We start from the raw sequence: 14,302 nt of genomic DNA, 5'->3' as shown, positions 1-14,302 counted from the left end.
CACTGAAAACTGGGAGAGTGACTGAACAGATTCCTTAAATTATCCTCAGATGAATACATTTTAAGATCCGTTCACTTATTTAGCAGTGTGGTCATCCCTCGAAGCGCTGGGCCAGCCTGAGTTTAGTCCATTTTTTTTCTTTTGCTCCTGAAGTCTACATGTGTTTTTTTGTTTGTTTGTTTGTTTTGGGTTTTTTTTGGGTGCAACTTCAAAATTACCATTGCTTCACAACAGATCAAGCCAAAAATTAAAGGATGCTGTTCATGCCTCACTTAAATCCCAGATGTTTACTTCAACTAATCCTTTTCAGGAACATAGTCGCCTTTATGTTCTGCTTGATTTTTAAGCAGTTCATCTTGTAAATTGATTTCTGAGCAGCTACGTGACAATTTACCATCTATCTGCCATCTTCAGATTAAATGTTTTATTCCCATAAATAGAAAAACATGAAAATAAGGGGAAAACTTCATTTGCCTATTTTTATTACTAGGAATGATTTTCAATATGCATGTGTTGGTTCTGGAACACTTTATATCATTGCAAGTCTGTATTGTCGAATATATTCATTTCCGTGGGAATGGGTGTGGTAATAAAAAGTAGTTGCCCCATTCTTGAGCAGCACTTGAAATGAAAGCAAGATAATTCACACTTAAATGAGAGCCACACGGTGTCTCACTGGGTTACCCTTCCATGCCTTTTTGTAACAAACAAGGTATTTTAGTTATTCTAATTTCTGTTTTTCTAGGTCTGTCAAAAGCATTTCAGTTTGTAAATATTCCCAGCTTGGTAGCTAAAATATTTATACAACCCTACTGAGCATATGGAAAATATTCTATGCCTGTTCCATGTGTCTTCCCAGTTGACTCATCATCATAATTCATGGAAGTATTAACCTAAGATGCTCTCAGACGTCAGTGCTATAAAGGTTGTTTTGCTTATTAGTTACTTTCCTTTCTTAAGTCTCTCCCAAAAATCTTCTCTGCTATAGAAAGATATCATAGCACAACAAGTACTGTGGTTGTGCCCACAAATACATTCAGATAACTAAGTGTTTCAGTAACCTCCTCCTACAATATTGATAAAGATGTGGGGACTCTGCCTTATGAAACCAAGTCTTCCAATCAGTTTCAAATTCTAAAACTGATTTTAGTGTAGAAAGTCATGGTCACATGTTAGTTTCCCCAAACATAAACATTTCTTTAGGGGGGAAGATGTGCTTATTCTGTTTTTCTTCTTTAACAGGAAAGAAATCAAAGCATTAGAACACTTTTTTCTCTGTAGAGTTTCAATTATTGGTGATAATCCATAGTTGTATAAATATAAACACTGATCAGTATACGGCACTCACAAACATTAAAATATAACCAAATACACTTTTGTTTCTAGGTGAAACATTTAGAGAACTAATGGATAAGTTCCTGAGGGTTAACTTCAGTAAAGGCTGCCCACCCTTGTTTACCACTTTGAAATCTTTATATTACAATACAGAAAAGGTAAATTTTAGTATTTATTCAGTTTTCATATAATCTGCTGTACTAATTTAAGTTGTAAGTGTATTATATAGATTCCTCTGGAATTTACAAATGACTGTAATTCAGCAATCTCCTACTTAGTAGTTAGTGTGCTGCTTTCACTACAGAATTACTAGGTGATTACTCATCACGTAGCAATATGTACATATCTGTATTAAATTTGATGACTGTGATATTGTCAGAATCAGATACAAATATGTACAGAAGTTTTGACAAGTCAAGGATAAATGAAGACTAATCTACTAAACTGTATTCTTTGTCCTGGGATGCAAATGTGTCAGGGTTGTTTCAATTTGTGGTTTATGTTGTCACAAGAAATCTTTATTATTAAATAGACAACAGGTAATAGTTCTGAATTGTGGTAATACAGTATTATATGCTACAGAGATTTGTTCCATATGTCAGTTTCTGTCTAAAGTTTGTGTAGTATTATTACATATGAGCAAGTCTAAAATCTCAAGGTATGTTCTGTTTTGTACTAAAACTGCTTTTCCAGATTTAATTATTGGTTTTAAAGTGTCAGAGGAGTGTGTGTGGGGGGGAAGAGGTGTGTGGGGGTGTATATATACACAAACTATACATGTACAAAATGTATTCAACAATATATTGTAATGCACTTTGAAAAAATTTACATAGTGAAGTTGAACTTAAACTGTGCGATTTTAAAAACTTTAAAATCTCCTTGATTTTTCCAACTATATGGAGAATCCAAAAGTTTGAGATGTTCAGGAATATTGATATGGATGACATGAATTGTAATAGAGAGAGTTCTTCACCGAGGATGGGCAAAATTAGGTGGGGTGGGAAGTGCGCGGAGTAGGCCAATGTGTACTAATGAGAGGAAAGGGTTAGTCACTGCTTCCGCTGTGGCATGTTTTTACCTGAGAAGTCGTCTTGCCACCAGTCAAGTTGGGAACATGAAATCAAAACTTTTAAGATTGCCAACTTATTCAGAGAGACTAACCAATAATTTGTATGCAGAGACAGAGGCAATTATCACATTTATATGGCTTAGTATGTGAACACAGGATTTACATTTGTGAAAATACTTAGTTTTTTTCCCCTGGAAGGGGGTGGGGTGGGGTTTCTTCAAGTTTTTTGCATTTCACTCACTCATTTATGTTTATGGAAATACCATATTTGAAAGGGTTTTGAAACAAGAAAATTGGCTCTAACTTCAGTCTGAATAAAATTTAACTATTTTGAAATTAAAAGTGAAGTGATGAATGTCAAGGATGTTATCCCTGTTACAACTTTCTAGAAGCTCGGGGTGGGAAGGAATAGTTACTTACGTTTTGAGGGAGGGGCATGTCTGCTTGGTAGAATCAACTGTCACTGGATATTGGAGCCTGGAGTTGTGAATTGATTATGGGGACTTAGTTTGAAAATCTTGCACAGGGCCTGGTAATACATGATTCTAGGAAAAACTAAAATCAACATTGATTATTAATAGAAGATGGTTGGTTGATTGTGTGAAATTACCCTGTAATGGCTACAAGCATCTGTACTGGGGGAAAACACTTCTACTCAATGCGACAAATTCTGTGTGTGGAAAAAGAAAGATGTGAAGTATTGTATCCAAGTTGTGAAGATGCCACCCAAAAATACAGAGAAAATTATGGCAAATTAAGACTTTAGTGTTTTATCAGACAACGAAAATAAAGATAACTTGTACAGTAACATGAAATCTTTGACATAAAAACATGTAACACAGTCCTGAGGTACGTCATAGATGTTAGACTGTTCTGTCACAGCTGTCATTGAGTTTCATGGTTGGTTGATAGGAAAAGGATTGATTTCCAAGTCTCCCATTGATATTCAGTGGAACTCCCAGGAAGGTTTTGTGTCTCTGCATCCAGATCATATATGTAGAAATTAACACAGCAGGAGAACTTTGATCAAAATATACCAATAATTTTGTATTAAAAGGGACTCAACAGGGAGGTATTAAAGTTATAAACATGAGATTTGAAAGAGAACGGATTGTAGGCTGATAACACTACTGTTGCAGTTTCAGGGGAAATGTGGTTGACCTAAATTTAGAACAAAGACCTCGAAGGACAAAATCAAGTAAACAAAACAAACTCAGGAAAGCTATGGAACCTATTCCTATTTATTCAACTTAACCTTTGTATTTGGGATCAGTGTTATTGGTTGAGCCCTGGGTGGGAAGAAGCGCTTGAATTGTGGTTCGTGAAATGTAATCCTGTGTACGTTCCTTCCCTTCTGCAAATGTGGTTGCGGAAGTAGTTTGTAGCAGTTCACGGCATTAAAATGGTGAAAAATTGTGAAAGTAAAATATCAGGCGATAGAACTTTTGAGTTCAGAATTTTGTACATTTTTAAAGACCTCCACTCTTTTTTGTCAGCTCAGCATCAAGTAAGCACATTTTAGTACATTATGATTGGTTTGGTCAAAACATCTTAATAGCTCAGGTGCTGAAAAAGTAAATTGATACGTTTGTTTAAATATCTAATAGTAGATACAAGAGTGGTAGGCCTAAGTGAATAGATTTGTGGACCCAAATATACCTCTACCTCGATATAACGCTGTCCTCGGGAGCCAAAAAATCTTACCGTGCTATAGGTGAAACCACGTTATATTGAACTTGCTTTGATCCACCGGAGTGCGCAGTCGTGCCTCTCCCCCCCCCCGAGCACTGCTTTACCGCGTTATATCCGAATTCGTGTTATATCGGGTCGCGTTATATCGAGGTAGAGATGTATTGTGTGCTTGTGTTTAACTTACAAAATTACAGGCTTTTCTTTTTTATCAAAATGTGTGCCTCTTTATGTTTAGGGAATAAATGCTGGCAAAGCAAATCACCTAGTATGTATTTTTCGTTTAATTTCATAGACGTTTTGTGAGTTTTCTAGTGTGTTTATTTCAGGGAAAAGTGTGTGAATATTGGGAAGGTGTGTCAATGTCAGATATTTCAGAGGATGGTGTGTATAAAATGCATAGTAAATCTAATTCAGCAAGCAGAGGAAAGTAATTTCCCTGGCAGTATGATACTGATCATCTTATGCTTGTATAATGTTTATTATCTTGAAATTAGAAATGTTAAAGATGGATTAGTCCTGTTCTTTCCTCCTTCCACTACCTGATTGTACCCTACAGCAGATTGTCTGAACAGTGCTTTATACAGTCCAGTATTAAATGCCCCAAGTGTTGGGGCTTCTACACATCCTATGCCAGTTACATATCCTAGTGCCCAATATAAGCTTCCAGTCAGGAAGTTTTTCTTTGATTTTTCAAGGCTATACTTCAACAAAAAAAAAAAAATGTCCTGGTTACATTTCATGTGGTGCAATGGAAGGAATGTTTCTCCATCCTTGGTGTTCAGAGTCCTAGTACCCGTGAAAGGATTTATTTAATACCAGCCCAGACTGTACCTCTAAGTAGAAACTGCAGCACTTCCCAAGACTCTCCTGGGTACCTGTGTACCATTTAGCCAGCATCTGTTTTCTCTTCCCCAAGGAGAGAGTCAGTCAGCGCTTTGTCCCTCATTGTTAACGCTTGCTTTTAAACAAAATACTTGTAATAGAAGAAAAAGTTGAATGATAGATAAAACTAAAGCAATCTGTAAAACTTCTCACCATGATTAGTGCTGAATACAATATAGATATGAAAAAATGTTTTTCATAATAGACTACAAAATGAATATTCCCAGTTTAAGAAGCTTCTCCATCATTGTGCACACTCGTAGCATTTCTTAAGATGGGAAGACTGGCAAATAAGTGAAATTTATAGCATGTTTTGAAAATGGTTAGATTTTACCTGTGTCTTATTTCCTGTAGCTTGTTCCACAGTAGAATTCCCTTAAATGAATGCCCTCTGGCTCTCGCAAGCTTTTGGGGGGCTTTTTTACCTGCGTTGTTCTGGAATAGCACAGAAAATCATAGAATAGATGAAGTGGTTATCTTCAACATATCCTGATCCTGAACTGTTCATAGCCTTGTAAGACTGGGGCCTTGAATTGACATTGGAAGTGAACTGGGAATCTGTGGACAGTGCAGAGCACCGGTGTTCTGTTCTCTGTGGCTTATTCCAATGAAAACTGGGCTATCAAACTGAAGCTTCTGTGGGGACTTGTTTACTTGCTGATGGCTTCTTCCTGTTTTTTTGTTTTGTTTTTGTTTTTTAGGGTGCTTATGCAGCTATCTTGTAGTTGTTTCAATCGTTTAGTTCTTAAGGTTTTGTAGTTGTTGTAGGTTTTATTAATAGTGCAATGTAGGTGTCTTGGAAATTAGTTTACTATCCAGATTTCTCAGAAATTTTGATTCAACCCCGCAGCTTCAGAAGCCTAACTGCATGGTGTTTGGAGGGTACTAACATTGTATCAGGCTTGCCTTCACAAAACTAATGATGGTATAGTAGCAGACGTGTATATAGGCATATTTATATAATCTTCGGCATGATGGCATCTGAGTGCCTAAATATAGCACTAGCTCAAATACTATCTTGAGTTAGCATGACCTAAAAGAAGCTGCACTTTTTCCTTGGTGTCTCCCAAGAAGAAAAAATTCTGCCCAGTAGTCCTAGTAGGATTTGGGGTCTTTATATGAAGTTACCATTTCTACATGAACCTAAGCCTTAAGGCTATCTCTTAGCAGGGTGATTTTGCTGCACGCAAATGACTGACTAAAAATTACACATTGACATGTACGAATTTTCATACTCCATGGGTTGCTCCCAAAATGTATTTGCAGTAAACGCTTTAAGCATCCCCATCTGTTCCCACTATCCCCTAGCAAAAGAGAACAAAATCAGACACTAAAACAAATTCCAGGTTTTTTTTTATCTGACCAATATTCAAAACTACTCTTTGGGTCCCCAGGCAGTGGTGCTTTATATCCGTGAGATTAAATCCAAAGAGTGAAGACCTTCAATTAGTCAAGGTTTGCGTCGATTGTGTTGCAGGTGCATTGATTCCATTGAAGCGCATGTGTCCTATTTCTGTGTAACTAAAAACATGGAGGCTCTGTGAGGAAATACGGGATGAGAGAAAATGTCTGGCTGGAAGAAACCTCAGAAGTCTCAAAAAAGGTATAAGGCTCTCTGTACAGGAAGGTATGCTGTCTCCCCTGAAGCCCTTTCTTTTCCTCTTACAAGAAAGATGGCTTTATCTGTCCTTGATTTTGATAGCTATAGAAATGAAAGGGAAGCTGTGACCAAGTTTTGTAGTTGGATGCCCTCCATGAACTAGTGGTAGATCACATAAGGAAGCAAAGGACATTTAATTCTATTGATTAGCTCTACATTTTAAGATAGAGTAAAAGGTTAGCAACCATGGGACTCAGCTGCCTTTTTGTTCATGTCTATCTCTTTTGGTTAGTTTTAAAGAAACTGTGTACTCCCTGGGTTAGAAAGCTCTCTGGGTTAGAATTTTAAGGATCGAACTCAGTGGTAAGTGGTCATATAAATCAGATCCAGATATTACTGAACATTCATTTAGTTGGGGATTGGTCCTGGTTTGAGCAGGGGGTTGGACTAGATGACCTCCTGAGGTCCCTTCCAACCCTGACATTCTATGATTTTTAGCAAAATGTAAAAATCTTTGACTTCCAAACTATACTCTTCATAAGAAGAATGGGATAATTCAAAAAAGCGTAAGTAGGAAAGTAAGAAATTGTGCATTAAGCAGTACCAGAATTTGATGATTAGCTAATATTTGCCCCTTCTCCTAATGTACAGAGTGCTTGCTCATTATAGCACTATACAGTTGTCAAGGCTCCTTCCCCACTCTGAACTTTAGGGTACAGATGTGGGGGCCTGCATGAAAACTTCTAAGCTTAACTACCAGCTTAGATCTGGTCCGCTGCCACCACTCCCAATGTGCTAAGTCCCTTCCCTGGGTAGCCTTGAGAGACTCTTCCACCAATTCCCTGGTGAACACTGATCCAAAACCCCTTGGATCTTAAAACAAGGAGGAATTAATCATTCCCCCCCCTCTTCCCTTCCCCCCCCCACCAATTCCTGGTGAGTCCAGATCAATCCCCTTGGATCTTAGAACAAGGAAAAATCAATCAGGTTCTTAAAAAGAAGGCTTTTAATTAAAGAAAGGTAAAATCATCTCTGTAAAATCAGGATGGAAAATAACTTTACAGGGTAATCAAACTTAAAGAGCCCAGAGGAACCCCCTCTAGCCTTAGGTTCAAAGTTACAGCAAACAGAGGTAAACACCCTAGCAAAAGGTAAATTTACAAGTTGAGAAAACAAAGATAAAACTAACACGCCTAGCCTGGCTGTACTTACAAGTTTGAAATATGAGAGACTTGTTCAGAAAGATTTGGAGAGCATGGATTGATGTCTGGTCCCTCTTAGTCCCAAGAGCTAACTCCCCCCAAAACAAAGAGCACAAACAAAAGTCTTCCCCCCACCAAGATTTGAAAGTATCTTGTCCCCTTATTGGTCCTTTGGGTCAGGTGTCAGCCAGGTTACCTGAGCTTCTTAACCCTTTACAGGTAAAAGGATTTTGGAGTCTCTGGCCAGGAGGGATTTTATAGTACTGTACACAGGAGAGCTGTTACCCTTCCCTTTATAGTTATGACACGCCCCCCAAATCACAGATAGTGTTGGACAGCCGGTTCCACACTGGCTGTGATTTCTTCCTGGAGCTCTAGGAGAAAACAGAGTTAATAAGACACATGCACCTTTAGACATACTACTGATTATATAAAAACTAACAATATGTCCCACATTCCAAGAACAATTTTTAACCAGTTGATTCTGGGAAACTTTCACGGGAGAGTGCATCAGCCACTTTGTTAGAAGCTCCTGAAATGTGTTGTATTTCAAAATCAAAATCTTGCAGAGCTAAACTCCACCAAAGAAGTTTTTTGTTATTCCCCTTGGCGGTATGAAGCCACTGTAGCGCAGCATGGTCTGTTTGTAGTTGGAAACGCCGTCCCCAACGTATGGGCGTAGCTTTTCCAGCGCGTACACAATGGCGTAGCATTCCCTTTTGCTGATTGACCAGTGGCTTTCCCTCTCAGACAGTTTCTTGCTGAGAAACACGACAGGATGGAATTCTTGATCCGGTCCTTCCTGCATTAAAACTGCTCCCACATCCCGCTCGGACACATCTGTGGTTACTAGGAACGGTTTGTCAAAGTCTGGGGCCCTTAGCACAGGGTCAGACATGAGTGTCGCCTTAAGGTGGTGAAAGGCCTTCTGACACTCATCAGTCCACTGAACTGCATTTGGCTGTTTCTTTTTGGTTAGGTCTGTCAGAGGCGATTTGGCTGTAGTGTGGTACAAATCGCCTATAATATCCGGCCAAACCTAAGAAGGATTGGACCTGTTTCTTTGACTTTGGGACCGGCCACTTTTGGATAGCATCCACTTTGGCCTGTAGGGGATTTATAGTTCCTTGACCCACCTGGTGCCCCAGGTAAGTCACTCTGTTTTGGCCTATTTGACACTTTTTAGCCTTAACAGTTAGTCCTGCCTGCCTGATGCGCTCAAAGACTTTTTCCAGGTGCTCCAGGTGTTCTGCCCATGAATCAGAAAAAATGGTCACATCATCGAGGTAGGCAACTGCAGATTCTCCCAGTCCTGCTAGGAGACCATCTACAAGTCTTTGGAAGGTGGCGGGTGCATTTCGCAGCCCGAAAGGGAGCACATTAAATTCATACACCCCTGCCTGGGTGACGAAGGCTGACCTTTCCTTGGCGGGTTCATCTAGTGGTACTTGTCAGTACCCCTTGGTTAAGTCTAAGGTAGAGATGAATTGGGCATGTCCCAGTTTCTCCAATAGCTCATCTGTGCGTGGCATTGGATAGTTGTCAGGACAAGTTACAGCATTTAGCTTACGGTAGTCCACGCAAAAGCATATTTCCCCATCTGGTTTAGGAACTAGAACCACTGGAGATGCCCATCCTCTCTTAGAGGGGCGGATTATACCCATCTGTAGCATGTCCTGGATCTCCCTTTGTATAGCAGTTTGGGCATGAGGTGACTCCCGGTAGGGTGGGGTTCTAATTGGGTGAGCATTACCTGTGTCAATGGAGTGGTATGCTCGTTCGGTCCGTCCTGGAGTGGCTGAGAAAATTGGTGCAAAGCTTGTGCACAGCTCCTTGATCTGCTGTCGCTGCAGACGTCCAATGGTTGCGGAGAGGTTCACCTCTTCCACGCCACCATTACTTTTTCCTTCATAGTAGATACCTTCAGGCCACTCCGCGTCATCTGTTTCCTGGGCTGTAAACTGGAAAACCTTTAATTCTCTGGAATAAAAGGGCTTAAGAGAATTAACATGGTATACCTTAGGCTTTATGTTGGAGGTGGGGGATGCTATGAGATAGTTAACAGCTCCTAGGCGCTCCTGGACCGTGAATGGTCCTTCCCACGACGCTTCCATTTTATGGGCCTGGGGCGCCTTTTAAGACCATGACTTGGTCTCCTACTTTGAAGGACCGTTCTCTGGAATGTTTATCATACCAGGCCTTTTGCTCTTCCTGAGCATCCTTTAGGTTTTCTTTAGCAAGGGCTAAAGAGTGTCGGAGGGTGCTTTGTAGGTTGCTTACAAAGTCTAGAATGTTAGTTCCTGGAGAAGGCGTAAACCCCTCCCATTGCTGCTTCACCAACTGTAATGGCCCCTTAACCTCGTGGCCATACACAAGTTCAAATGGTGAAAACCCTAAACTGGGATGTGGTACAGCCCAGTAGGCAAAAAGCAACTGCTGCAACACTAGGTCCCTCATTGGAGTGTTCATTTACGAATTTACGTATCATGGCCCGCAAAGTTCCATTAAACCTCTCCACCAGGTCATTGGTTTGATGGTGGTAAGGGGTGGCAACCAAGTGATTCACCCCATGAGCTTCCCACAGGTTTTCCATGGTCCCTGCCAGGAAATTAGTTCCCGAATCTGTAAGGATGTCGGAGGGCCAACCTACCCTGGCAAAAATGTCTGCTAATGCCTAGCACACACTTTTAGCCCTGGTGTTGCTTAAGGGTACTGCTTCCGGCCATCGGGTAGCAAAATCCATGAAAGTCAGTATGTACTGCTTTCCTCTGGGTGTATTCTTTGGGAAAGGACCCAGAATATCCACAGCTACTCGCTAAAATGGGACCTCAATTATGGGTAGTGGCTGGAGAGGGGCTTTGACCTGGTCTTGGGGCTTTCCCACTCGTTGGCACACCTCACAAGACCGGACATAATTAGCAAGTAGTATTGTACACAGGAGGGCTGGTACCCTTCCCTTTACAGTTATGACAAAAGTACATAGAATTATTAACCCCAGTCAATAGATGAGGTAATATTTGAACTTAGTCTACTGGTTCCCAGTGGAATGCCACTTCACCTAGGCCAGAAGGGTGTTTAGAAGGGAAAGGAAGAGCAGGAGGAGGATCTTGTCTGTCTCCATCCAGTTCTGTGTGGTTGTTTTAGAACAATGGAGAAAAAAATCAATGGCATCTAGGAGCATGCATATTGTAGTTGAAACGTTGAGAAATTTAAGGAGACAGCCTCTGACAAGTTCTATAGCTTCTCTGTAAATGGGATTCCCCCTCCCCACCGCAGTTTATAATTTGACCAAATCTGGAAGGGTTTTCATGGGGACAGTAATACAGTAAAAAGCACCAGTCTGACCCCCGGACTACTCCCTGCAAAATTTCAAGTTACTGCATCATGGCACAAGAAAGAGATGGTAATTGTTAAGTCTGAATATTTTTTTTATTATTATTATTTTACTTTTAAACAATGCAAAACTTTTCAGTAATATTCTTGGAAATGTCTACGTTGTGTGTGGTTGAATTTCCAAAAAATAAATTGAACCCCAAGCTCCAATCATGGAAAATCCCAACCTAATTAGTTGAAGTTTGCTAAAATTTTAAACATTTGAACCAGGTTTTTTTATAATGGGAATTGTTAGGCAGCCTTAGAATAGGTGTTTTGGTTTCACATGTGATGCATCAGTAATACAGTAACTCCTTACTTAACGTTTTAGTTATGTTCTTGAAAAATGCGACTTTAAGTGAAACGATGTTAAGCGAATCCAATTTCCCCATAAGAATTAATGTAAATGGGGGGGGGGTTAGGTTCCAGGGCAGCTTCCCATACTCTACAAGCACCAGAGATGGGGGTTCAACCTTCAGCCCGCCCACTCCACTCCTTCCCCCAAGCCCCCACCCTTGACCCGCCTCTTCTCCCCCCCACCTCCTCCCCCTTTACTTTGCTTGCTGCGTCCTGGCTCCTCCCTCCCCTCCCTTCTAAACGCCGCAAGCCAGCTGATTGCTGCGTAGGGGAGGGAGGGGGGAGGCGCACCGAGTCCTCGCTCCTCCCTCCTGCCCAGGGCAATCAGCTGGCTTGCCACGTTCAGGAGGCAGGAGAGGGAGGGGGAGCCTGCGCGCCGAGTCCTCGCTCTTCCCCCCTGCCTCCAAAACGCCGCAAGCTAGCTGATTGCCCTGGGCAGAAGGGAGGGGGGAGGAGCGATGACTCGGCGCGCAGGCTTCCCCTCCCTCCCCTGTGTCCCGAACGCCGCAAGCCAGCTGATTGCCGCAGGCAGGAGGGATGGGGAGCCTGTGCACTGAGTCCTCGCTTCTCTCCCCTCCCTCCTGCCTCCAAAACGCCGCAAGCCAGCTGATTGCCGGGCAGGAGGCGGGGGGAGGAGGGGGAAAGGCGCTGATCCGCGGGGTCTGCCGGGCAGGAGGTGGGGGGAGGTGGGCGGGAGGCGCTGGGGAGGGAGGGGGGCGTAGGGAGGCTGCCAGCTGTGGAGAAAGCAGGCAGCCAAACAACGTAAGAGTGGAGCATTGCACAAATTTAAATGAGTATGTTCCCTAATTGATCAGCAACGAAACAACATTAAGCGGGATGACTTTAAGTGAGGAGTTACTGTAGTTAGCCTCTGTAACTATGTGAGAGAGTCTGTCTACACTACAGGCGTCACTGTAGAGCTATAGTGTAGATGATTCCTACACTGATGGGAGGGATATTTCTAGTGATGTATGTAATCCATCTCCCCAAGCGGATGTAGCTAGGTTGACAGAAGAATTCTTCTTTCTATCTAACTATATCTATGCTGGGTGTTCAGCTTAACTACAGCTCTCAGGGATGCGAATTTTTGTCTCTTGAGCAATGTAACTAGGTCAATCTAAATTTGAAGTGTAGACCAGGCCTGAGCATAAGTATCAGTGCTTAGTTATAATACTCTAAGTGTAATGTACACTAAATGTGTGTTTAAATGATTTTTCAAAACTATTTAGAAATCCCCTGTCACATTTTTCAGTATTTTCATAACTGAATGATGCTGGAGACTCTCCACAGGAACTACCATTTTATTGACACTTCCCAGGAGGAAGTCCAGTCTTATGAAATTTAAGACACTAGAAATGCTGTTCAGAATCTGAATGAGCCCTGCATTTCTCAGTCTGCTGGGGCTTCTGCTGGACAGTATTATAACAGTATCACTCTTGGAATTGCTGATGTAAACAAGGCACGAGTGTTTTTATTACTGTTGTCTGTCCACACTATCACTTCCAGCTGTTCTAATACCAGTGGAGTGCTGTCTGATGGTAAGAAAACTTGTAGTGTCCAGTAATAGGAAGTGCTGAGAAACTTAAATCTTCTCAATGCTTCTGAGTTATGTAGTCAGTAAAGTCTTGTAGAAATGGCTTTGTGTAAGGGATATTGCCTGAAAGACAGGCACAAGGAGTGAACCCCTATGACATGTCTTCCCACACAGATACCTGAGAGAGAGCCAAACTGGCTAACCCACTTACGTAGACCTAATTAGTAGTACACTCTGCATCACAAAATGTGTGTGCTAGGACTGATTTGCAGCACAACACTAGTGCTAGAACTTGCCTGCTGGCAAAATCAGTATGAAATATTCAAACTTTGTTAGGCACGGTGTCTTAATTGTTGTACTGTATGTTGGCACAAACCATGTTCGGAGACAACAGTGTCACAAACTGATTACAAGCACTGTAAAAATTGTAGGGTTGATGGGGTCTTAAAGCTTGCAATTTTATATCTTCTATCAAAGGAATAAAAAGCTCATTACACTGGATAGGCACATGAACTGGATGTTTCAGCTAAGGCCACTAGTAATGAAATGTCTTATGTTGGCTTATGAATGGGGGAAATTCACACCTTTTAGATTTATTGTTTGACTGTCTGCATATTCAGTGACCTTGTGTACAGTAGAAAATGTACCTGTTTTTCTGGTATACCTGTACCAGTCCTATCCCCAGTGTGTTAGAGTAAGCAGGACATAGGTGTTCTAGCACTGTCATGAAAACTTGCTTAGAGCAGAATTAGTTTGTGATGTTGCCAGAAAATTAATAGAAAATTTTCCTAGTATTGACACACATCATAGGAGACCTGAAAGACTTACCTCATGTTGAAGGGGATGTCCTAGATAATTCAGTGTTTTTCACAGTATTAAAATCAAAGTCTTTGACTGCACTGGATGTATTCTGTAGCTGGAAAGACTTTGAAGTCGGACTTACTGAACAGGGCAGTCACTTGTTCATAAACGGGAGTTGTAAGTGGCGTGGAGTTAAAGAACTAACAATGCTGGCTTAGTTGCATGTTATTTTCCAGGCATAGAAATATTAACAAATTAAATAGCACATTTGTTCTCAAACTTTATGTAGTATGGACCCACTCTTGATACAGAGATTGTTGTAAACCAGGGGTTCTCAAACGGGGGGTTGGGACCCCTCCGGGGGTCATGAGGTTATTACATGAGGAGTTGCGAGCTGTCAACCTCCAAACCGCACTCCAAACCCCACATTGCCTCCAGCATTTATAATGGTGTTAAAT

The 14,302-nt window shown here is 41.3% G+C and overlaps 1 protein-coding gene across 1 annotated transcript in view; it reads left to right on the top strand.

Moving 5' to 3' along the window:
* LOC113406307 (N-alpha-acetyltransferase 16, NatA auxiliary subunit-like) overlaps positions 1-14,302 on the top strand; it is a 57,621-nt gene that overhangs the window by 26,435 nt on the left and 16,884 nt on the right. The window contains exon 7 of the mRNA XM_026650460.1: positions 1,387-1,493. Within this exon, the coding sequence (XP_026506245.1) occupies positions 1,387-1,493 (107 nt within the window). The remainder of the gene's footprint in view (positions 1-1,386; positions 1,494-14,302) is intronic.

This window comes from Terrapene carolina, unplaced genomic scaffold (genome assembly GCF_002925995.2).
Source record: "Terrapene carolina triunguis isolate 2854851 unplaced genomic scaffold, T_m_triunguis-2.0 Scaffold17, whole genome shotgun sequence".
NCBI lineage: Eukaryota > Metazoa > Chordata > Testudines > Emydidae > Terrapene > Terrapene triunguis.
This window is presented reverse-complemented; position numbering and strand designations above follow the sequence as displayed.